Here is a 25,218-nt window from a genome sequence, read left to right on the forward strand (position 1 = left end):
TTTTAGGTCCTGGGGGGTGGGGGTTACCATAGTTTCTTCTTGGGTTTCAGGGAAGGGGGGGCAGTGATTTCATAATGAAATGGTGAGCTCCGTTGTCCTGTGGTCCCGTGTCTCAGGAGTCGCCTACCTCGAACGGGCCAAATGTCTGACATCCGTTCCTTGTGGGTGGGGCTTGCAGGGCACTCCTGGGCTTTGGGTCTGATGAGGACCCTGGAAATAGAGCGATTCTCCGCACTTTGGCAGGGAGAAGCTGCTGGTCCCTGTTTGGACTTCATCGCCCGTTGAAGACGTTATCGAAGACGCACACTCATCCCCCCACCCCTGGCTGAAATGGACTTGGCTGCAGTTTAAAAGCTTTTGCTCTCTCTGTCTAGGGTATTTGCTGTGGCCCTCGCCGGCAGCTCGGGCAGTGCTCAAGCGGGAGAGTACGGGGGTGCCCTGCCGGGATGCAATTTGTGCCGTAGTGGTCCTTAATTACATACCTAAGCTGCATGTATCTGTGTGGGCATGTATATATTACACTGTGAGGATAAAATGTCCCTATAGTGTGATAAAAACCTGTTATTTAAAGCTTGTGGGAGCGTTTTTCCAGTAAAACTCAATTTTATAAAAATCTGTGACTACAATAAAAAAAATTGCCAAAAGTTTTGAATTTTGTTTGCTTAATAGTAGTTAAGGTTAGGGCTGGGTAGGGGTTAAGGTTGTCATAGTTAGGATTAGGTTTATGCCGTAGAAATTAATTGAGTCCCCCACAAAGATATACTATAAATACCTAATGTAAGTGAGGTGTAAGTGAGGAGGATGTACGCTCTGAGTTAGCAGCCCTCCCCCTTAAGGCTCGATTCCCTCCTCCCTCTCAGATCCCTGTTGGTTTCTGTGCGTGGCGTCTGCTGGCAGATGGAGAGACCAGCCAGGGAGGTGGGAGGATGGGGGGCTGCAGACCGCAAGCCAGCCAATCAGGACCCTGTGGCGGGGGAAGCCTGGTGACAGACAGGGGGAGGGGAGGTCACCTCGTTTATTTGTCAGATGTGTCACATCTTTATCTGACAGCCCCTCCTCATTTGGAATCGACCACTTCCCAGACCTGTTTGGGAAGCAGGCCTTTCAAGTCACTTGGTGTCAAGTAACATCCTCCGTGTGTTTCAGTTCAGGTTGAGTGGGGAAGGTTCTGTTCCTCCTCCCGGTTCTGGGTTTTTATGGACGTACCTTAACCAGACAGCTCTGGGTCCCACATGCAGAAGATTCTGACGCTGTCTGAATGCAGGCAGAAAGGCCCAAAGACTCCTTCCCTAAACATCCTCCTGGAACACCAACACTCCCCGCCCCCCCCAAACCCCCCCTCTCAGGAATTGGCCCCGGGCTGCTTTGGGCTGTGATTTGGTCAGGCCCAGTGCCCGGTTTCTCAGAGATCGCCAGCCTCTGTCATCATTCCACATCACCATTGTTCTCGATAGTTTCTTTAATTTTCACATGTCCAAAGGCTGTTCTTTAAAAGTCCTACCATCAGATGGTAAAGGATTTCTTGTGAAGAAAAGCATCTTCCAGACTGAGACCCATCTGTCAGTTGTCAGACTCTGATATCCTCACTCCTCTGACTTCAGGCTTTTTATCTACCACCCTCCCCTCCTGTGTTTTTCATTTTCTGTTTTTCACTCTAAACCCTCGTGGTTGTGTCTCTCATTCAGGCTTTATCCCTTCCCTGAACTTCCCTCTATTCTTCATCCACCCGTATCCGGTCAAACACGTCGTCCAGCTGAATGGGCAGAGTCAGTCTCGGCGCCCTCCAGTGGCCGGTGACACACCTGCATGTCACTGGTAGAGATCGCCTGCTGGTCTCGGCTGGCGCTCTGCACATGCGTAAATGCAGCACCGGCTCCGGGCGTGCTTGAGACTCCCATGTCTTGGGGCAGGCGTCGTCTAGGCCAGCGGACTTTTCCGGAAAACTGCTAACTTTGTATCGTGAGGTCGGGGTTTCCTGGAGTTCTGTGCTTCTCGGGAGCGGTGTTGGCTTTCTGTTCTCTCTGCTTCTCCTCCCCGCATCACAAGGCATCAACTGACGTTGCATGCGGGAGCTAGAGGAGGAACCACAGCCCCCCCTGACCCCGCAAGGGCCCCTCGAAGGCGCCGGTTTGCTGTCGCCGCAGACATTGCAGGCACACCCTATATGGTGTACGTGCTCAAAATATTTGGTCTGGGATTTTTTTATTTTTTTTTTTGCGAGTGAGAAGTTTAAGGAAATAAATACCCCGAAGCTGAGTGACGAACATGGTGCGCTGGGGTGTCTGTTCCTTTCAAAAAGTGGTGTTTCAAAAACTATCCAGTGAGTAGGGTCAGAAGATCATTGCTAGCTACTTAGCAGGACTCACGCTTTAGCATCTCCTAAATACGCAACATGTTTGTGCAATAATTAGTGTAGAGCTCCTTGTAAATGCCACTGCTCCTCTCTCCCCCCCCCCCCCGTCCCCCTGTCCTCCTACAGGTGCGTCTCCTCGCTCCTTCACCGCCTTCTGGTTCTCGGCTGAGCCTGCAGACACAGTGACCGTGCGGGGCGGCCATGCCCTGCTGAACTGCTCGGCGCACAGTCAATGGGGGGGGCCGCCGCGCATCGAGTGGAGGAAGGACGGCGCCATCCTCGAACCTGCAGCCGACGATCGGCGGCAGCTGCTCCCCGACGGCTCGCTGCTCATCTCTGGCGTGCTGCACGGCAAGAACAACAAGCCCGATGAGGGTGTCTACCAATGCGTGGCTTCCGTCGATGGCCTGGGCTCCATCGGCAGCCGCACGGCTCGCCTCACGGTGGCCGGTAAGGGTACTGCAGGCATGGTCAACTCTCTCATTACATTACTTGGGGGGGGGGAATGCTCGGTACCCAAAAGGTTCTTTTTTTCTCATGTAAACTCCCTCTACGGGGGGGTTGGCTTCCACTCGGCCATCTTAATCGCCAGCTTCCACTGCTTTCAGACCGCCTTAGTTTCCATGATTAATCATTGCAGAAAATAACCTCGTCTGCAGCAATTTGCCACCATTAGCACTGAAGTCCCGTAATGCTCTGCTCCCTTGAAATTATTCAGCCAGCGGATTTAAGTCGTTCATCCCCATTTGGGAGTTTTTTGCTTAAATGTTTCATGAAGTGCCCTGCAACTGTGTCATTCTTCTCAAAGTCCTTTCTGCTTGGCCCCCTGCATGGCGCTGGTGGTGAGTCCCCTGGATCTGTGTCTCACGATGGGGTGCAGCCAGTCCTGCGGATACCCACCCCCATAGCAGCTCGTTACTAAAAACATGTGACAATAGATGAGCGGTTCTGCCCAGTTAAACCCCTCTACTTGGCAAGTCTCCCTGTCTGTCTCTGTCTCCGTCTCCCTGTCTGTCTCTCTGTCTCCGCCTCCCTGTCTGTCTCTCTGTCTCCGCCTCCCTGTCTGTCTCTGTCTCCGTCTCCGTCTGTCTCTCTGTCTCCGCCTCCCTGTCTGTCTCTCTGTCTCCGTCTCCCTGTCTGTCTCTCTGTCTCCGCCTCCCTGTCTGTCTCTCTGTCTCCGCCTCCCTGTCTGTCTCTGTCTCCGCCTCCCTGTCTGTCTCTGTCTCCGCCTCCCTGTCTGTCTCTCTGTCTCCGCCTCCCTGTCTGTCTCTCTGTCTCCGCCTCCCTGTCTGTCTCTGTCTCTGTCTCCGTCTCCGTCTGTCTCTCTGTCTCCGCCTCCCTGTCTGTCTCTCTGTCTCCGTCTCCCTGTCTGTCTCTCTGTCTCCGTCTCCCTGTCTGTCTCTCTGTCTCCGCCTCCCCGTCTGTCTCTGTCTCCGCCTCCCTGTCTGTCTCTCTGTCTCCGCCTCCCTGTCTGTCTCTCTGTCTCCGTCTCCGTCTGTCTCTCTGTCTCCGCCTCCCTGTCTGTCTCTCTGTCTCCGCCTCCCTGTCTGTCTCTCTGTCTCCGTCTCCCTGTCTGTCTCTCTGTCTCCGTCTCCCCGTCTGTCTCTGTCTCCGCCTCCCTGTCTGTCTCTCTGTCTCCGCCTCCCTGTCTGTCTCTCTGTCTCCGCCTCCCTGTCTGTCTCTCTGTCTCCGTCTCCCTGTCTGTCTCTCTGTCTCCGCCTCCCTGTCTGTCTCTGTCTCCGCCTCCCTGTCTGTCTCTGTCTCCGCCTCCCTGTCTGTCTCTGTCTCCGCCTCCCTGTCTGTCTCTGTCTCCGCCTCCCTGTCTGTCTCTCTGTCTCCGCCTCCCTGTCTGTCTCTCTGTCTCCGTCTCCCTGTCTGTCTCTCTGTCTCCGTCTCCCTGTCTGTCTCTCTGTCTCCGTCTCCCTGTCTGTCTCTCTGTCTCCGTCTCCCTGTCTGTCTCTCTGTCTCCGTCTCCCCGTCTGTCTCTGTCTCCGCCTCCCCGTCTGTCTCTCTGTCTCCGCCTCCCTGTCTGTCGTTTCCTGTCCATCTGTTCATTTCTCTTCATCAGTCTCCCCTCTAGCAAATGGAGGTTTTCCTTCATGTTTGTGCCTGTGGACCACCCCCCCCGGTCCGCCTGTGTCCCTGTAGACGCCGTCCATGTGATGGACAGGCCCTGTCTGCCCTTCAGTCTTATCACTCTGTTTGCACGCGTCTGAAGGGGAGGTGGGTCGTTGTCATGGTGATGGCCTCCACACCTCTTAAAGTGACAGCCCCCCCTCCTCCCGATGAGATGGTATGAAATGGGGGGTCTGTGCTCAACACCACAGGTTAGGTTCCTCACAGGGACAGTATGGGCTGGGAATGAGGTTGAGAATGGAGATAAAAGCAATTCACTGTAGTGGGGATAGGGTGAGCACTGTGTCCTACCACTGTACACACATAGGACTGTGCAAAGACACTCACTCACTGCACACACTCGCACACACAGGACAATGCAGACACTCATTGCCCAGATATTCTCTCCCTCACATACACATATGCACGCACACTCACTCACTCACTCACTGCACACATTCATTGCACAGACACACACTGCACGCTCTCTCTTTGCAAAACGATGAAGATAATGTAAGAAGTAAAACTGTGGTACTATAACAGTTCTGGGTTAAGAACCAGATACAGTCTGCTGGGGGAGGGGGACTAAACCCAAACCCTGCAGGTCACATCCAAGGCCATCAACAGAAGTAATTTTTATGGCTATTTGGACGAAAGCCTAACTTTGAGATGCTTTTGTTTTGTACGTGCTGTGCAAATTTCTATGCTGCTACACCATTCAGCAGAGCCCTTTCACCGCTACGCCCTCTGCCTGTCACGCTGCTTTACTCACTCCCTCCTCTCGGCGTGGACTGAGTGTGTAGCCTCAGTGCACGCCGATTAGTGGATGAGGAAGATGAATGTGCAAAAATGAGGAGCGGTAATGTGTAATCAGTCCCATAATTACCAGCAGGCTCAGAGCCACACGCATATCTAATAAAGGCGTTCAATCTTTTAACGAGCGGGAGTTGAAATGAAACCGGACAACCTGAGAGCGAAACAGTGATGGCGGGGCGAGACGGGATCAATGCAAGATAATGCAGTGCCTGAAGAGGAGCACCACGAGCCGTCAGAGGCTCTAGAGTGGCCGCCATGGGGTCATGGGGGTTCCAAGGGTCTAGGCTGCCCTTCCTCTCCCTCATCCTCATCAGCTTAAATGGCAAACACCTCCCATTCTGACCACTGGGGGGTGCCACTGAGCTGTGTTTTTATTCCAACCCAGTTCAATCAGGGCCCCTTAGTTGTTCTATCTCTCTGTCTCATTTTCACCTTCCCTTCTTTTCTCTTGCTCTCTGTCTCTCACTGCTTTTTCACAGCTCTTTCTCTTTATTGTTATCGTCATTCTCTCTCTCTCGTCTTCTCCTCCCTCAGACCAATCTAAGGGACGCAGGTGCTGCAGGCCCATAAGAATCAGACACGGCATGTTGCCGGTTCTCGTTCCTGGGGAGGGAGTTGGGTGGGCTCTGCCAAAATGCCCTAAACGCCCCTCCCCGTGAAAGCCACCAGAGATGCAGAGTAAAGTTCCGTTTACGTCAGTGATGGTTTGAGAACTCCCAGAGCTGGGGGTGTTTTCGGAAGCCTCTTAAGACAGCAGCCGCCCTCTGCCGTGACGCAGGTGGTCTGCCGGCTCCGGCATCCTGTGCTCTCTGAACCCGGCGAGGCGACCTGCTCCGCCTTCGTTATCGGTATTAAATTCTGCTACGGCGGGAGCTACTGAATCAAACGTGTGATTCATGCGCGCTCTGCCGTGCCCCAGCTGGGCCCACCGGGCCGGCAGGTTTGTGCAGGGATTTTAGGAGATTCACTGTGCTTTTTTATGGAAATGACAGGCTCGCTTGTGATGTGTACATGGAAAAAAGGGCTTTTTTTGGAAAACAATTTCTCACAGATAAAATTGTCAAGGTGTGATTTGCCTGTAATGTGTTTTCCTGCAGCGCAGGGGAAAGTGTTCCCAGGAGCTATTTTTGGCCTGACGGGTTGGGGGGGGGGGGGGGGTTAAAAAAATGGAGATAAAACATGGCAAGCTAATATCTAGCAGAAACGAGACCCTGCAGCATCCTGATGAATCTGTGTGTTTTTGATTTGTCCTTTTAAATATTTCATCATGCGTCCCGGTATGGCACTGGTTTGGTTCGCACCCAGACAGCGGCCTTTAGAAATGCCAGCTATCTACTGCTTAGACCTGCTTGCTAGCCCTGGGGGTCATTTTGAAATAACATTTGCGTGTGAGTGTGTGTATTTTGGCTGTTTGTGTGAGTATGTGACTGTGGTGTGTGAATGTGGTCATATATATATTACATTGTGGGGACCCAAAGTCCAAACTATGTGATTAAAAACCAGTTATTTTGACATTATGAGGACCACCGTTTTTGGTCTCCATGAGGGGAAACTGAATTTTATAAAAATCTGCAACACTGCAATCAATTTTGTTTGGTTACTTATGGTTAAAGGTAAGGCTGGAATTTGGGCTCAGATTGCCATTGAAATGAATGGAGAGTCCCCACGAAGATACAAATATTGCCTGTGTCTGTGTGTGTGTGTGTGTGTTTGTCTGAGAAAGAGAGATCACATTTTTGAATGCATGTTTTTTTTTTGCATGCATGTTCTGTTTTGTGTGCCAGTTCGTTTTTTCTTTTCTGCTTGTCTATCTTACCCTGTCTGCTTTCACGGTTTCTGTCTCTCTCACTGCTCTCAGTGTGCCTGTCTGCTTGTCTCTTTCTGTGTCTGCTCTGGTAGTGGAGGCCGATCAGTGCAATTCCGGGTTGACACTGGACTTCCAGGACTTTCTCCCAGGCTGACAGCAGCTTGATTCGCCGCATTGAACCTGCCAGCCCCTTTCAGCACCAAGCATGTCCAAAAAGGAGGCATTGCTGTCCCGGGGGGGGGGGGGTGTTCCAATTCCAATGGAGTGTTGCTTGGGAGTGGGGGGGGGGGTTGTGTCCAAATGTTGGCTGAGTGCCTCCACAAGGGGGTATCCCTGGGGGGAGCAGGCGTGTCCAAATGGAGGCGTTGCTGGCTAAGCGTGTCCAAACGGATGTCACCGGGGGGCATAGAGGCCAATTGGCTAGCCGCACCCCGTCACTTAGACTGAATGAAACCTCAGGACTGACTGTCCCACACAAAATGTCTTCTGTGTAACGGCTGTCAGTACCTGCAGCAGCCTGCAGGAGCCCCCAGCTGCCCCAGAGCAGCACAGCATGCGTTTCAGGGGTGTCTGTACAGCCTGAGTGGGCTGCCTGTGAGACCCGCCTGACCCCGGATCACAGCCTGGGGTGGGGGGTGTACTGGCATTCATGACACTTGGTAACCAGAGACTTGATGCCTTGAATCGACCCCCAAGAGGAGAGAAAGTGTGGGGAGGCGATGGAGGGAGAGGGGGGGGGGTCAGTGCACCGTCATGACATGGCCAGGAATCGCATCAGCAGGAGTGTTTATGACTGTCGCTCAATTTCATGTGTATGAGATGTCGTCACACTTGGGTTTTGCACGCACAAGCACACACACACACACACACACACACACACACACACACACACACACACACACACACACGGGCACAAAAGTACAGATGAGCCCTGACTTGTTTGCTCAGGTCAGTACAGTCACCTCTGCACAGCTTCTGTTGCACGCAGTAAACATAGTCAGGGTTTAGTCCTAACCACCAGACTGATATGCATCCCCTTCCCAAATCCTTGCAATTCTGGGTGGTGGTTCCCTGCTTTGTGCATCTGCAGTCTTTTGGTGCCCCCTCTTCTTGTTCTGTTAGATTCAGTGGTTACTCTGCAGAAAGTGGCGGTAATTCTGTGCTGATTAGTCTTGTTTGAACACCAGCTCTGCACCTGAGTCTGCAGGTTAAGGGCTCTGATCTGGTGTTGATTAACTTTTGTCTAAACATCTCTGCTTGCTCCCTAACCTGCAGGATTGGGCTGTTATGTGGTGTCGATTCATCTTGTCTGGACATCTCTGCTCACTCCCTAATCTGCAGGGTTGGGCTGTGATTTGGCGTTGATTACTCTTGTCTGGACATCTGTGCTCGCTCCCTAATCAGTAGAGCTGTGGTGTGATTTGGCGTTGATTACTCTTGCCTGGACATCTCCGCTCGCTCCATAATCTGTAGAGCTGGGGTGTGATTTGGTGTTGATTACTCTTGTCTGGACATCTTTGGTCGCTCCCTAATCTGTAGAGCCGGGGTGTGATTTGATGTTGATTACTTTTGTCTGAAGAGCGCTCCCAGATCCCTGGGCACACCTATGTGGTGATTGGTCTCTTCTGAGGCTGCGTCCCTCCTGCTATGGACTCCCCTGCACTGGGGCTGGCTTTAGCCTCCTGGATCTAGCCTGGAGAAGCCAGTGAGGTGATGATGATGTCAGCCTGCTCCCTGTGATTTGGGGGGCTAGGGCCTCGCTTGCCGTGGGGTCTGGCATGTGGCCCCCCACAGCAGCACCATCCCTGATGCGCGTCACCACTCTGGAGAGCTGTGTCGACTTTCACTGTTGCTGTGGCGATTGGCTCAAATTTCTGGCAGCCTCTTCACTGCCCACTCTGTGTCTGCCTGCCCCTCCCCTCAGCAATTTTCCATAATTGAATATTTATGATTTAAGTTTAATACAATCCATTATTTGCGTAGTGCCATTCGCACAGAGGCTGGGTGAGGATTGTGGTTATTTGTCAAATCAGAAATAACACACCTACTGATAGTGGGTAGGGGGAATTCTATCCACTGGGCTGTCTGGGTCAGAGACCAGAATGCACTGGGCGGTCCAAGAGCAGGCCCCCAGATGGATCTGAGGTTTCTGACCCGTCCAGCTGTGTTTTGTCTTCCTCCTCCAAGCAAGTGAGAAGCCCGCCCCCCCCCCCCCCAATGCTGTAACATCTGAGCTCCACTGATCTGTATGTAACCGAGACCCTCCCTCCCCCCATATACCTCATCTTCTCGGAAAGACGTTCACGCAAGCGTGATATCAGAGCGGGTACTTGACACCCAGAAAGTAATTAACTTTTGGAGATGAAAGAGCCATAAAAGCGCAAATAGGCAGCAGATTTTGTTTTTAATTATCTCCATGGTGATGCTCCGAGGGGCTCCTGTTGCCCCTGGATCATCGGCATCTAGACAGGAGGGGAACGGTCCTGTTAGGTGGGCATATAGGTTGTTCTGGAAGTGATGTAATGCCTCGTCTCCTCACCCTCACTTCCCGCAGGTGTTCCCCGATTCTCCAGTCAGCCGGAAGTGGCCTCGGTGCATCATGGCGACAGCCAGGTGCTGACCTGCGATGTCAACCTGGAGCTGGCTGCGCTTTACCCACTGGGAGCGCGATCGGCAGCCCCTAGAGCTCAGCCCCAGGGTGCTACAGCTGCCGGGCGCCGCCCTGTGGTCAGCACTGCAACCGAGGCTGATGTGGGTCGCTACCGCTGCGTGCTGGAGAACCTGGGGCCTTCCAAAGCCAGCGAGGAGGTCGAGCTGCAGGTCATCCCAGGTGAGTACGGCTGACCTGTGTCTGCCTCGGCCCAGACTCAAGGCTCAGTACGGTTTGCCGGCTGGGGCGGGATTTGGACGCTGATCTGGGTGAGATGACCACGTATCAGATCATTGGAGCTCGAAGCCTACAAATTTTTCCTTTGCTCTGGAACATTAGAGGTAGATTCAGGGCTAAGGTTAACCCCAGAGCTCAGGGCACCCATGACCGCAGCTCCTCACCCCATCTACGGATGTTTCACATTGTTGAAGCCCCACATTCTATCTGAGGATATGTCACATGACCACAGCTCCACACTCCACTTGAGGATGTCACATGACCATATCCCCCCACCCTCGCATCTCTCTGCTTCGTTTTTTTCCATATCTTATGCTGCCAATATCCTGCTCTTTTCGCAGAGGATGGGACAGAGAGGGCGCTGCAGTTCCTGCGACAGCCGGAGTCAGTGACAGTGCTTGCTGGGGAGAGCGCACTGCTGTCCTGCGTCGCTGTGGGGTACCCCAGGCCGAGTGTGCACTGGCAGCGGGGTGCTATGCCCCTCAGCGACAGGTAAGCTAAAGAGGGAGCTCTGAGCCAGAGCCTGTGTTTAGGATACGCTGTCTGTGTGACCTTTGACCCCCATAAAAGGTTCACCTCAGAATGCAATGCATCACGTCCAGCATGGTCGAGACTGATAGTGGGGCTTTATTAAATACCCTCTACTTGTCTCCTGCAGACTAAATGCCCCAGTGGGGCAGTAACAATCTTCATAAACGCACTTTGTTAAACTCTAATGGGGGGTCTTCCTCCGTTCTGCTGAAATACCTTCACCGACACCTGCAGACCCACACTGCTCTCTTGCCTATGCTTATCAGGTGGGGGTGGGGAGCGGGCTGGAGTCTGACCAGCGGGCTGGAATGAGATGCTGCTTATATTGGTATGAGATCAGTTACAAAGTCTGTCAGCCTGCATTTTTCCCAGGACGGTCTGAGTCGATGCTTTGCCTGGGGGTTGTGGAACAGAGGGAGAAAAGGAGCTGGGTGCCTGTGTGTGTGTCTGTGAACAGTTATAGAAGCAAAGGTGCCTTTCTGCCTGTCTTTAAGGGTCCCTGTGGGAGTTTGAAGTGGCGCCCACTAGTGGCAGACGGTAGCCAATCTCTCTCCTTTGTGCAGAGCTGTTCTGAATCAGAACTGTACAGCTAGATGTAGTGATTTTAATCAGAGGGAAAACACTTGTGCCAGATCCGGGAGCCCAGCCAGAAATGATTCTCATTTGTCTTGGAGAAATTTCTGCCTGTCACATGAAAAAAAAACAGATCAAAGGAGTTTTACTGGTGCTCCCCCTGCTGACAGTAGTACACTGCTCTGCCGGTGAACGTCAAGGAGTTAGAATGCCCGGCTGGTCCTTTTAATACCCGGCCTGTTTCAAGAGGTGGGCACGGGCACAGTTCAGTTGGACTTGGGCATGGTACACATCCAGTATGATTGCTAACCGTGGTTGAGCACGGAACACAGACATGACATCATGTCACGCGACTGGCACACACATGTACGCTATAAATCAACGAGACCTAGAAGGAACAGATCAGGTGTCACTGCGACAAACATTTAACAGACGTTATGGCAAAGGGATCACTTTTGTCTACTGCAGAGGTGCAGTGTTTACTGGAAACCTGGGCTGACGAGAGGAACAACTGAGTGCAGCACAGGAAAACCCTGAGATATCTGGTAAAATACGGGACCGTCGTCTTAAACATGCAGCACGATTAAATGACAATCGCTGCATTGTATACTCAATAAATCTATAACAGTGCCATCGCACCCCAAACTACTCCAAATAATTCACAGAATAAGGACATTAATCATTTACTCCATTGTGCTGTGTGATAGCTTTCATCGTCACTGTGTGAGAAAAGCGCTTTCTCGGTCCCGGAGCGTTAAAGTGGGGAGGGGAGACAATCATTCTCGGCCACAGTACAAGACACCTGTGCCAAGCGTGAGTGCGGCTTTAATCAGCCCAATCAGATACTTACAGGAGAAAGCTGTTTATCCTTCTCAGTGGTCCAAAAGCAGACCACCATTGGAATTTGAACCTTCAGCCTGTTAATGTAAGATGCACTTGGGTAATTGCTGTGCCATCTGCTGGTAGGTGAGGGTAGGGTTAGACAGCCTTTGGGATTGACTTCTCATTAAGGTCTCATTAAGAGCACCTCACCTCACTGTAGCGCTAAGGGTCACGTGGCGTGACTGTAATAAGGATGTGAACAGACCCAGAGGAGGCTGTGGGGTGGCGGTGGGGGGGGCTGTAGGGGTGAAAATTAAGTGGCTGGGGTTGTAATAGAATTCCTCTGCACTTCCAGGCAAACATGAATAATGTATGGACTGTGAGATTGACACACCATCGAAGTCAGTGCCTCAACCCTTCCCCAACTCTCCCCCCCATTCTACCCCCCAAATGTCATCACACTGCAATGATATTTACTTACGTATGAAAGCGACGTGCGGGACGGACAGACATGTTTGCAGAGTCAGTGTGCGCAGGTCAACGCACCTTAGCGGGCTGGGCCTCTGCCCCTAGGGGGCTCTGCTGAAGCTCCCAAAAGTGTGATTTTTGCATGTTTCCCTGGGTCTCGGAGCTGGCAAACACAGAACATTGCGCGAAAATGGCTTTTTGTCTCTCAGGAGATCGACAGCAGGGGCTCTGCAGGCTCCCACCGTTCCCACGGTAACAGCTTTGCTCTGACAGAATAACCTGCTACTCTGAGTGACCATGCCACTGGGGCCAGACAGCCCACACTACCGGCTCTGATGAGAATGTCACCTGTCATGCCGATCTGGCATTTGGTTGGACCTGCTGTCTTGCTCACAGTACCCCCCCCTTTAGGTGCCTTTAGAACCTGGTTCTGAAAGAGGCTCTTTGAGGTCTTTTGGTTCCGGAATCTCTCGTTACCGGGGATATATGGCACGATCCCTAGTTCAGGCCAGTTGTCTCACTCTGCTGTGCCTTCAGGGTGAGTGGGAGTGCATTGGGGGGTGAGGTGCTCACTCAGGTTAAGCATAAATAGCAAAATAACATTGCGAGTCAAACTGAAAATAAATTAAATTGATTGGGGGCGTCTGATCCAGCACTGATGTCATACTACCTAAGATAACTGCAACATATCCCCATCTCCCCGTAACCTGTCCGGTCATCCCTGTGACCCCCAGCTGCCCTCAGTACCCGCTGATGACGCGAGGCCGTGTGAAGGTCCAGATGGCGGCCTGGTGCTGTGTAGCTGGCAGCAGGCCGCGCTGGGCACGCGGTCCAGGAGAACAATCCGGAACAGTCCAATGACTGTTGCCAGGGCCCTTGATAAGCTCCGCCTCTCATATAATTTATGTATTTTCATGCCTCTTGTCACGCTTCTGGGCTGTTTTCCACAGTCCTGGTTATTTAAGGACAGCGAGCAGTTGGGAGACCCCGCCCACACCAAAGGCTGCAATGCAGGGGGGCGTCATGGTTAAGGAGCTGGAATGTTTCGAGCTCACATCACAGCAGGGAGTCCTGGAGTCTCGTGCGGGCAGGTGCGGCTCACAGCGAGGGTGGGGTGTGGCCCCCACCTGAGGCGCCGCATGACAACTTCCGTGTGACCAGGCAGAGGGACCCCCGGGCTAATTAAATCGGCCTTGTGGTGTTTAATTAGCTTCGTGCCCAGCTTGCTGTGGGTGCTGAGGATCCTGTCCAATTACCCTCTCATGGGGAGGTAGATAGCCCCCCCCATTTGTGGGCACGGTATGGTTTAATTAAACCGGCTGCTGCTGATACCCAGCTCACGGCTGACCGCTCACGCCATGTCCGGCTGAAGAGCCTCACGGCCTCTAAGTACATGACGTTTTGGGCACAGGGTCTGGCCCGGCCGGAAGCAGCCGATTCTGTCGTGACTCTGTGCTGGACAGTCCCCGCCTGGATCTCTGCCACTGTCACAGAACCTTGCTCAATCTTCCTTGCAGCTTGCTGGTTCCTTACTGGTTTATATTAGATTAGATAAACATTCAGCTTTATTGTCATGGCACAAAGTACAAATACTCAGACCATAAAAAGCAGTTTGGCCTCTAATCTAATCCGCAAAATAATGTAAAAGTGCTAGAAACTGCTGTAGAATTACATACACGTGATAAATAGTGAATGTTCATTGATACAGTGGTGTACATGGCATGTATGGTATAGTATAAATGAGCATATACCTCATCTATGGTTGCAATAACGGTAGAATGAGAGCCTCTGTACAATGTGCCTGTGTGTTTCTATGCAACTTGAGTCAGTTCCAGGCCGCTGGCTATAGGCAGCAGGCCGCTGGCTATAGGCAGCAGGCCGCTGGCTATAGGCAGCAGGCTACAGGTTGCAGACTATAGGCTATAGGCTAAAAGCTGAAGGAGGCAGGTTATAAGCTGCAAGCTACAGGCTTTCCTGCACTGCTAAACATCACCTAACCATAACGGTGGTGGGGGTGTTTCTTTGAGCTTGGCCCCACATTTCTGCTGGGCTCCGGCCTCTTCCCCTTCACTCCTGGGGGGCCACTTTGCTCTAAAACCCCCTTCCTGTTAATCACTGCAGGGGCCACAGGGACCTTGTAGTACAATGAGATTATCGCCTGTTTTTGGGGTGGAATCTATTGTAGGTTTACAGTGTTGCTTGACATTCATTGTTAAATGAAATGAACCTTTATTTGCTGTTTGTATGAGTACAGCTACACTGGAATGTGTCTTTGCTCGTCCCATCCTTTTTACAGTAAGACACACACATAGAGCTGAGAGTGAAACTTGGGGTCTGAACACAGTCAGCCATCCATCCATCCATCCATCCATCCATCCATCCATCCAGTGCCCCTGGAACATTTCCAGGGCCTTGATGAAGAGCCGAAGGGAGGGATGGTGTTTACCTGGCCACCCCTGTCTATGTGGGTGGGTGACCACCCCCCCCCCGGCTGCTCTGACGGCCCATCTCCTTGCTCTTTCTCTGACAGCGATGGACGCTTCGAGATTGTGGGTGGCGGAAGCCTCCGGATCATCGACCTGACCGAGGATGACACAGGAACCTACAGTTGTGTGGCAGAGAGCGGGAATGAGACCATCGAGGCGGAGGCCGAGCTCCGTGTGCGAGGTTCGTGCTGCTTGGGTCTCGCTGTATGGACTGTGTAAGCCGCATGTGCTTCTGAAGGGCGTGTTTCAGCCTCCAGGCCTCCGGGGGGCACATCGCTCAGCGATCGTCAGGTTAGAGCTGGGAGCCATATAAGGATGCTCTTCCTTGCATCTTTCTGCTGATGATATGAAATTTTGATGGGTACACTTGAGTTTCAGTGGGCGTGGGGGCGGATGATGTTATTTTTAACTCTGTGCCATGTGCCCCACTCAGGGAGGGGGCCTGGGTTGGGGTCACAGTCACAGGGCACTTGATGACGTGCGGGTTGTTTGCACAGGGGTGGGACGTCTTGCGTACAGCAGTCACACCAGGGAGGGGGGTACCAGGAGTGCGGGGGTGTAGTTTTTCCACAGGCTTTTTCTGGAGTTTCTATATCAGGAGCCACCCTGTCCCCCCCCAGCTTCACACATCCCCTGTTTTATTACCGCAGTTGTAGGATTACTGCTGCCGCTGCACCCACCAGCCACTCCCCCCCCCCCCCCCCCCCTCCCCAGAGTACACAGACCACCAGCTCCCTCCTCCCTCCTCCTGGTGCCTAATGAGTATCCCTTCATCTGTTTGTCAAACAAATCATTTCCCGCTTTCAGGATCTGTGTAATTAGTGAGCGGGGATTTGGCCGTGCTGTTTGACGTCTGCGTAGTGACCCACCCTGCACCCCCACTCCGCTGCTGGGACAGTTTACGCTGAGATCAATCCCCTGAGGCCTCCAAGGCTGAATGGCATCTGTGTGTGTAGGATTGTTCAGAATATGTTCCCTAATCAGAATCAGAACCAGAAAGATCTTTATTGGCCAAGTATGTTAAACATGCCAGGAATCTGTCTTGGTGCATGTGCCACAACAAAATTTAAGATGGGGGGGGGGGGGAAATAAGGGGTGAAAAAAATGAATAAATAGTGAATGGAAGTAAACAGGGCGATGACAGGAAGAGGTATAGGATCACAGTAGACGAAAGCATGTGTCAAAGGGTGCTTTTCCACTGCACCAGGTACCGTACTTTTGGTATTTTGTACTGAATGCGAAAAATGACTGTAGTATATTATAAGGCTGGTGCGATATTGATACCAGCATCGCAGGTTTTGCACATGCAATTCTCTACATTGCAAGTAAGTTAGATTAAGATCAGCCTTTTTCTTACTTTCAATTCTGTACGGACACTATAGTGCGGGGGTTAACGTTTCGCTAAAACATTTTTACTCAGTCATAGGAAAAAAATCTTAGCTGGCTAGGTTAATTATTATTCTTTTTATAGATTAAACTGATTCATCATATATTAAAGTCCCCCCCCCCCTCAAAGAAAGCACCCCCCTCAGTGTAGCGAAGTACCACAGAAGTGCCCCAGCTGGTTTGGCACTTTTGCTACTGATGCTCAGCTGGACGTCGGTGGATAATGGAAAGTACCAAAAGTACCACACCGAAAATACGGTACTTGGTGCGCTGAAAAAGCACCAAAAATGTCTGCGGTGAGCAGACCAGTTACCATTGATGAGGATCGAGAAACTATCCCTGTTTCTAGTGGCTTTGACTTTGGTTCTGACCTGCTGTGCCACCCCACCTGTCGGGGATTTGAACACACAGTGTTCTTACACGTCGTCGTCAGTTCATCCTCCATAACAGCTAATGGGTTGGTGTGTAGAGCGTGTCCAACTCTTACGTAAAGACTCCCAAGGACAGTCGAGGAGGCCATGCGCCCCCCCGTGGGTCATGGTGTGTGACGCCCCCCGTGCGTTATGGGGTCGTTGACCTTGCCTGACAGGGGGCGCTGTTCATCTGCCTGCTAGACACTCACTCGGAAAAAATGGGTTGCATGCTTTGGCCAGCGGGCCGGATCATATGGAGAGGTAGAGCGTGCTGCTTTTCTCGAAACGTGCCATTTTCCGCACTGCCACCTCGGGTCTGCCGGAACTTTCTGTCTGTGAAGGTCAGTGCAGTTAACAGCGGAGGGTCGGCGGCGTTTCAGCGTGGTGTCACACTAGAGGAAAGCACTTCCTGTTATGTTTTATACAGGAATATGGACACGGCCTAGAGAAGTTTGGATTCTGCAGAACTGGGTGTTATCAGGCTACCTCATACCCTAATGGGAGTGATTCTGCCCTCTATGTCTCTCTCTCTCTCTCACACACACACACACACACACACACACACACACACACACACACACACACACACAGTCGTGTAATCATATCTTTTTGGGGCCCGCTCATTCATTTCAATGGGAAAAATGCTAATGCTAACCATGACAACCTTAACCCCTACCCAGCCCTAACCATAACCATAAGTGACCATGCAAAATACAAGAGTTTATTTTTAGTTTATTCATTGCAGTCATGGATTTCTATAAAATTGAGTTTTCCCACATGGGGGCCAGGAAACTTGTCCCCATAAGGTCAAAAAAATGGGTATTCATAACGTTGTGGGTACCAAGGTAAGGTATTCCTGGGCCACACACGCACAGGCACACACAGGTGCTGAGCTCTCTCGTTTTGTCACAGTTCCTCCCCGCTTCCTGAAGACTCCCTCCAGCATCTACGCCTACGAGTCCATGGACATAGTTTTTGAGTGCGATGTCACGGGTTCCCCACCCCCAACCGTCAAGTGGGTGAAAAACGGAGACGCCATTATTCCAGGGGACTACTTCAAAATAATTGTAAGTTTTATTGTAAATTTCACATGGCGGGGATGGTTGGGAACTCTCTGTATTTCGTCCTTTGGATGCTCTGGACTGTCTGAGTATGCTGCCCCCTGCTGGTGGGAGGTTATCTCACAGCCATCTCTTTGTCAGTTGTCATTGTCATGGTTATCACAAGCCTTTCAATTAAAGAGCAGCCTGACAAGATGCTTAAAGACTGCTTTTGTGAGGAGCGTGGTATTTTCTACTAGGTAGCAGCAGCTGAGGCATTGATAAAGGTGGTGTTTTGGTATCAGATGACGAACCCAGCAGCTGGTAGAAAGATGTTATTGAGGGCTAGATCAGTTTGTCTATGTGTGCAGTATTCAAACCCCATGTTTCATTTGTGTCCCCAAAGAACGAGCATGACCTGCTGATTCTGGGTCTGGTGAAGTCCGACGAGGGTTTCTATCAGTGCCTGACGGAGAACGACGCTGGGAACGTCCAGTCCAACGCGCAGCTCATTATTCTGGATCACAGTGAGTGTAGGGGGGCGGGCGGGCGGGCAAGGGGAGGTGTCAGGTGTCTTGCTCCTGCTCAGACAGGCTCCTGTCATGTCTGCTGTGGGGCACATGAACTTGGGGACTGTCCAGGTGGTTTTCGGTGAACCTTCCCAGCATGCCTTTCTCCCAGCAGCCAATAGGAATGCAGATGAACATCTCTGAGCACCTGAATCCACGCCTTCCCATGGTGCCTCGGTGATGAGGGCGGGCTGCTGTGTAAGCAGCGTGTGTGCCAGACAGGACGTCCCTGATCAGAGCTGTGAACCGCATTGAACAGGAGAAAAGAAATTATGATAGTGTGATCAGTGTGCTTACAGACTCCTGGCATATGACGGTCTAAGTATGTGACCATCCTCCAAACCGCGTATGGTTTGGTAAAAAACAGAGACACACGCCCACTTGCGTGTCCAGTGCTGCTTGTTCCTGCTGACCAGCCAGTTCTCCGGCCCCAGCCTGCAAGCCCTCGGACCGCGATCATGTTTGCACGCGTTTCCTGACATGAGGGTGATGCTTTCGGCTGGCTGCTGTATTCCCAATTAAGAAAGGAGCTCATTAGCTCTGCTTACACCTGCTGATTTACGCAGATCAGCGTTTTCCCGTTACTTGAGTGCCCTGCTTGCCAGGGAGGGTGGGGTGAGCCTTATGATGAATGTATTTCTGAAATAAATTGAAATCAAAGCACCATCAGAGTTTGGTGTTTTTGGACCATTTTGTGTCCATTATAAGTCAAAAGAGATTCAGTCCAATTCTTTTGTGAACATGTTTACATTGTTCCTTGATTGGGGGTAATCCCACACCGCCTGTGTTTGTGAGATATTTTTATTTTATTTTTTATTTTTTTAACCCAGTGTGGGATAGGCTCCAGACCCCTGTGACCCTGCACAGGGCAGACAGTCTGGGTGATGGATGGATGGACAGTAACCCTAGGCTGATTGTTGCGTTTGAGATTCTTTAGGCCAGTGCCAGCATCAGGGTAGTTTTCAGCCCTGGTTCCTGTTTCCTGCTTCCCGCCTCTGGCATCGGCCCCACGGGGGCCATTTCCACACGCGTGCCGTTTCCCGGCACCACCACCATCCCTTCACCCCACCTCTGACCCCTGACCCCTGAGCGTGCCAGGCGTGGGTGTCTTTCATCAAAGCCACCATGTGTTGTTTTCGTTCCACCCGCCTGTGACGCACGCTCTCCAGTACCCCCTTACCACGCAGGCTGCGGTGGATAGGGGCTCAGTCGCTGGGTGGGGGGAGGGGGGGTCCTTTTTATGGCCCATCAGGGGTGGTATGTGGGGAGGGGAAACATCCTGTTGATCCTGGGATCCCAACCTTAAAATCTTTTCATTGCCTGTTTGCGCAGAAATAATGAGCCAAAGTGAATCATGGTGCCAGGTGAGGAATGTGGTGGATGGATGCAGTTGCTCTGAGGCATCCCAGCAGGGGGGGTGATGTGCAAAGCAGAAGTATTTGAGGAGAGATAAAATGTATTCACTAAAATACACACCCTTTTAACCTCCTCACTGCTGATTCTGCAGCACCCCCCAGTGATTGAATGATTGGATGGATGGGTGGATGGATGGATGGGTGGATGGGTGGATGGGTGGGTGTCCTGCCTTATTCTGTCTGTATGGAGCTGGCTTGGTTGGGCCTTACTGCTCCCTCTCTACCTGCCTGCCTCTGTCTCCAACTCGCACTCTCTCTGTTTTTCTGTTTTGCACACACAGACACACATGCAAGCAGACACACACAGACACACGCCCAGATAAACAGGCACAATAACCATGCACAGGCAGACTCACACACACAGACACACAGACACACGCACAGGCAGACGCAGACACACACAGGCGCACAGGCAGACACACACACGCAGACACACACGCAGACACACACGCAGACACACACAGACGCACACGCAGACGCACACGCAGACTCACACAGGCAGACTCACACAGGCAGACTCACACAGGCAGACTCACACAGGCAGACTCACACAGGCAGACTCACACAGGCAGACTCACACAGGCAGACTCACACAGGCAGACTCACACAGGCAGACTCACACACGCAGACTCACACACGCAGACACACACAGACGCACAGGCAGACTCACACACGCAGACACACACAGACGCACAGGCAGACTCACACACACAGACACACACAGATACACGCACAGGCCTCCCATTTCTCACACCTTTAATGAGCATCTTCTGTCTCTGTGGCCTCGCTGGAGAATCGTGATAAAGATCCCCCCCCCACTCCCGTGGGCCCACCTCTCTCGCTTTTGTTATCTCTCTCTCCTGCACATCAGCCCGAAGTTAGACAGCGTTTTTCTGTGCAGCATCTTCACCACTGTGTGTGTTTTTATTTCTGTCATGGCCGCCTCTCGTCATGTCATGTTTTTTTGTCGTTTTCTCCTCTTTGGCTCCCTTCTCCGTCCCTCCTGCATGTTCTCCCCTCCGGTGGTCTGCCCCCCCCTCTATGGCTGTGCTCTCTGATTCCCCCCTGCTCCTTTCTAACCCCGCCCCCACCCTGGCCCTCCTTTCCTGTGCACACGCCACTTGTCCCACACTTACACAGATGTCCCCATTCCCACTGCCCCTCCTCCCACACTAACCACTGCCCCTGCTGCTCATGTAGCCCCTGCCCCCCCAGGGAGCGGCCGTGGTTCCACCCCCTCCGCCCCACGTGATGTCGTGGCCTCGCTCGTCTCCACCCGCTTTGTGAAGCTCACCTGGCGCCCTCCCGCCGAGCCTCACGGCGACAACCTCACCTACTCAGTCTTCCACCGGCTAGAGGGGGCAGCCAGGTACGCCATGCTCCTTCTGCACTTCTACACATCCTCCTCCTCCACGGCTGTGCGTCTCCTCCGCTGAAGGAGGCTCCTTCCTCCTCTCATGTCCTCCTCAATCCTTCGGCACAGGGAGCGGGTCCAGAACAGCACGCGGCCCGGGGACCTGCAGGTGGCCGTGCAGAACCTCATGCCCGACACCAGGTACTCCTTCCGCGTGGTGGCCCACAACCGGATCGGCACCGGAGAGAGCTCGGCCCCCATCACCGTGGCGACCCAGCCTGAACGTAAGCAGCAGAGAAACTCACAAACACACATGCTCCCTTACAGCCTGATTTTCTCGCCTGTTCTTGGGAAGCTAATTGAAAGCAGTGAATCATGAGCTTGTGAAGAAAACAAACACTAGCCATCATACCCCCCTCCCCCCCCCCAGCACCAAAACAGGCCTGGGTTAGCGACGCGGATCCTGCTAAATGGAGCGGAAAGCCGCCTTCTCCCAGTCGGGCTGCAGGTGCACACTGCCGCCCTCGAGGTGTTTGCCATGCAGGTCTTGTATTAGAACTGGCCTTAGAGATCTCCCATGATGCAGCGCTCCAACATTTGGTCTTTATAATCCTGGGGGTTGTATGTGTGGGCAGTGGAGGTGTCTAACGGTGTCCCAGCCATCATGGGCTGGGAGTCTTCATGGTCCAGAGAGCTGCCTGCCTGTGGCACCACCTCCATATCCTCCCTGGCATTCAAGCTCTATGGACTGTGAGGCGGAGCATTTTGTTGAGCTGTGTTACCTGTACCCACCTAACCTTGTCTTTGCCCCCCCCCCCCCCCCGTGCTTCGGCAACGCAGTCCAGGTGCCAGGCCCTGCACCTAACCTCCAGTTGGTGTCCGTCACCCCCACCTCTGTCACGGTCAGCTGGGGGACACCCCTGACGGGCAACGGCGAGATCCAAACCTACAAGCTGTATTACATGGAGAAGGGTGTGGATGGGGAGAAGGTGAGATGGGGGGGGGGGGGTGGGATTGGGGGGGCTATTTGGAGAGAGCAGAAGGGTTACAGAGATGGCTTACACTAGACCTTTGCAGCAGCACTCAGTTTACGCATCCCCCTGTTGGCCCTAGAATCATCAAACCTTCTCCTGTGAGTCTAATTCTTGCCAGGGGATGAAGTCAAACTCTATCCATCTCAAATCCTCTTACATATCGAGTAGAAGTTGAAAGACGCCCCCTAAGTTCAGGACCTACTTTATGTGGTTGTGTTTTTTTTTGCCGTCACCTTCCAAATGCTTCAGTACAAACCTTCTTCATAGTATGATGCTCATTTTTTCTGAATGGATCTGCACAGCTGAAAGTCACCGACACCGTGGATTAGAGAGAATTTGTCTGGAATTTGTGCCCCAGAGCCTCACAGTTCGTGTGTCCTGTGTCTCATGGCAGGATGTCGAGGTGGGAGGCCTGTCCTACACCGTTACTGGCTTGAAGAAATTCATGGAGTACAGCTTCCGCGTGGTGGCCTACAATAAGCATGGGCCCGGGGTCTCCACGGAGGACATGGCCGTGAAGACCCTGTCTGATGGTGAGACCGTGTGCTGGTGCTGATGGGATGGACGTGGACCTTCTGTAGATGTTATTATGGTGGATGAAACACCAGTGAGGACCCATAGATGGTGTGGACACCAAAACTTCATGATTGGCACCAGGATGTTAGCTCTGCACATGGTTGACTCTGTTCACCTACATCTGTTTGTCCCTGCCCCCAGTCCCCAGTGCCCCCCCGCAGAACCTCACCCTGGAAGCGCAGAACTCAAAGGTAAGTGTTTGTAAGAGAACCATTTGGTCAGTTGACCTTCTGGAGCCGATGAAGTTGGTGTTAATATAAGCATAACAAACTCAGATCCTGAACAGCCTGCTGCAAGTGATGGTCACCTGGAGGTTTGGTGCTTCTGCCGCTCACAGCTTTGACGATGACCCGTGCCACCATTTTTACTTTTCATCCAGCAGAGGGCACCATTTGCACCAGCCCCCTCACCCCACAAGCCTGGATTGTTAAATACCAACACTTGTGTACATTCTGCCTAACAGCTCTCCTGGAGACAAACTTTTCATTCATGGTGTGCCTTGCTCTTTCTTACCGAAGAGCATCATGGTCCGTTGGCAACCCCCGCCCCCTGATACCCAAAACGGAGAGCTGATTGGTTACAAGGTCCGCTATCGCAAAGGCTCACGCAAGAGCGAAGCGGTGGAGACGACAGGTGGCACACAGCTGTACCAGCTCATCGACGGTGAGTCGGCTGCGGGAGCTCCGCCCCTGGGGGGGCGCTCAAATGGGGGCAAGTGACGTCGTGACCGGGAAGAAAATTTGCGGCACTTTAATAATCTCGTCAAGTCTTTTTGCAGGCGGGAGCACTCGGAAATGAGCTTCTGTGTGCTTTTCACTGTGAAAATGAGAGTGTTCATCATCGCAGAGCCGGTTAGAGCCGCTCCCAGCTCTCCAAGGGAGGGAGGCACAGGAATTAACATTCGGTGCCGCAAGGAGAAGTTAAACACGCTCTCGTTAGCATCCGAGAGCTGCTGCTGTCCCCTTGTGACACGACAGCCTCGACACCTGTCACCCCCCTAGCTGGATAAAGCCAGCTCCCCTTAAGACTGAATCTCTCTTCATCTTCTAATCAGTGGATTTGTTTATTTGTCGTGTATGTTAGCAGGGCAAGCCGGATTAGGTATAAGCTAGCTGTAAATGGTGTTGTCAAGCTTTAATCAGTGATGGTAAATAAACTCACATTTACATTCATTTTATATAGCATTTGCTTTTGTCCAAAGCAACTTACAAGTGAGGCAATAGCACATCTCAAACCTGAGTTATCACCCAGCGTAAGGCTCGAACCCACGACCCTGAGATTAATAGTCTCCTGCTGTATCCACTCAAATATCCGAATTTACTCGTTTCAAGAGTTCAGTAAAATCTCTGCTTCCCCGGACACATCAGTTGATTCCCACTTTGCGTGAATTTTCTCATCCTGATTTTCCACATGCTGACCAAAAACGCAATATCAGTCAGCCAGGAACATGTACAGCTGTTCAATAGGCCATCCAGGCTCAAAGGTGGTATAGGAACAGCAGGCCGGCCTCGAATGACTGCTGACATGTTTTAAGTATCTGCTGTCTGTGTGGTTAATTTGTAATGAGGTCTCCCTACTGTTTACCTGACGCTAACGGTACATTAGCCTTGAGTGGTGGCTGCATTTAATCAGTCATTTTAAAATTTACACTCACTCAGGCTAATTGACGCTTTTATCTGTGAGAAACACCCCAGTCCATCAGTGCAGTGATGTGGCTTTAGCAAGGCCATGGCATTTCGAAGGGGGGTTATGGGAGACCCTGGGCTTCGGAGGGGTCCGCCTATGGTGCTGATGTGGGCTCCACCCCTTCCTCAGGTCTGGAGCGTGGGACGGAGTACAGCTTCCGTGTTTTGGCGCTCACCGTGAATGGCTCAGGACCAGCAACCGACTGGGCCACAGCGGAGACCTTCGAGAGCGACCTAGATGGTAAGAAGAGAGAGCGGGTGAGGAACGGGTAGCACACAAATGCTTCCAGCACCTTCCGTTTTGCCTGACGGCCTGTAGAGACTCCTCCAGTGGTGAGCAAGGAAACTGTCATGCTTAGCTGAGCTGTACTGAGCGAGAGTCCGGGCTGCCAAGCTGCATTCGAGAGCTTCAGAGCATTCTGGAAAGACAGAATCTGACTGGCGTTACATGGGGGGTCGAGTCCGGCCAAAAAGGGCTCTTTGGCCTAAAGGGGTGAGTGTTGGTTCCGTATCACTTTACTCCATTAGCTCTCACACAGGCTAACTGCACACCTCGGGGCCTGCTCCCGGCATCACCGGCAAGCAGACTTCAATCATGATTGACAAGCGAGATTTTGGGGTGGGGGCTGAGTTTGCCCAGACGAATCATTCGATTCATCTCCCGTCACACAAGATCGATTTTCTCATCTCCTCTGGCGTGAGCTGAATCTGTGGCCCGAGTCCCTGCTGAGGAAGGTCTGATCTCTGCGATTCCTAGTTACAGATTAGGGACTGTGCTGCTCTTCTTGTCAACACGCTTAATGTGCTAAGAGCTGGTCATGTATATATTATGTTGTGGGGACCACATGTTGCCACAATGTGATAAAAACCTGTTATTTCGACATTGTG

The 25,218-nt window shown here is 52.2% G+C and overlaps 1 protein-coding gene across 1 annotated transcript in view; it reads left to right on the forward strand.

Moving 5' to 3' along the window:
• The window catches only part of LOC125705880 (neogenin-like), a 67,685-nt gene that overhangs the window by 29,616 nt on the left and 12,851 nt on the right, over positions 1-25,218 (forward strand). Inside the window, 15 exon segments of the mRNA XM_048972208.1 lie at positions 2,480-2,803; positions 9,646-9,740; positions 9,742-9,811; positions 9,814-9,921; positions 10,320-10,470; positions 14,903-15,039; positions 17,570-17,724; positions 18,104-18,224; positions 20,822-21,050; positions 21,165-21,319; positions 21,876-22,024; positions 22,464-22,602; positions 22,787-22,836; positions 23,164-23,308; positions 24,461-24,571. Of these exon segments, the coding sequence (XP_048828165.1) occupies positions 2,480-2,803; positions 9,646-9,740; positions 9,742-9,811; positions 9,814-9,921; positions 10,320-10,470; positions 14,903-15,039; positions 17,570-17,724; positions 18,104-18,224; positions 20,822-21,050; positions 21,165-21,319; positions 21,876-22,024; positions 22,464-22,602; positions 22,787-22,836; positions 23,164-23,308; positions 24,461-24,571 (2,139 nt within the window).

The sequence above is a fragment of the Brienomyrus brachyistius genome, chromosome 13 (assembly GCF_023856365.1).
Source record: "Brienomyrus brachyistius isolate T26 chromosome 13, BBRACH_0.4, whole genome shotgun sequence".
NCBI lineage: Eukaryota > Metazoa > Chordata > Actinopteri > Osteoglossiformes > Mormyridae > Brienomyrus > Brienomyrus brachyistius.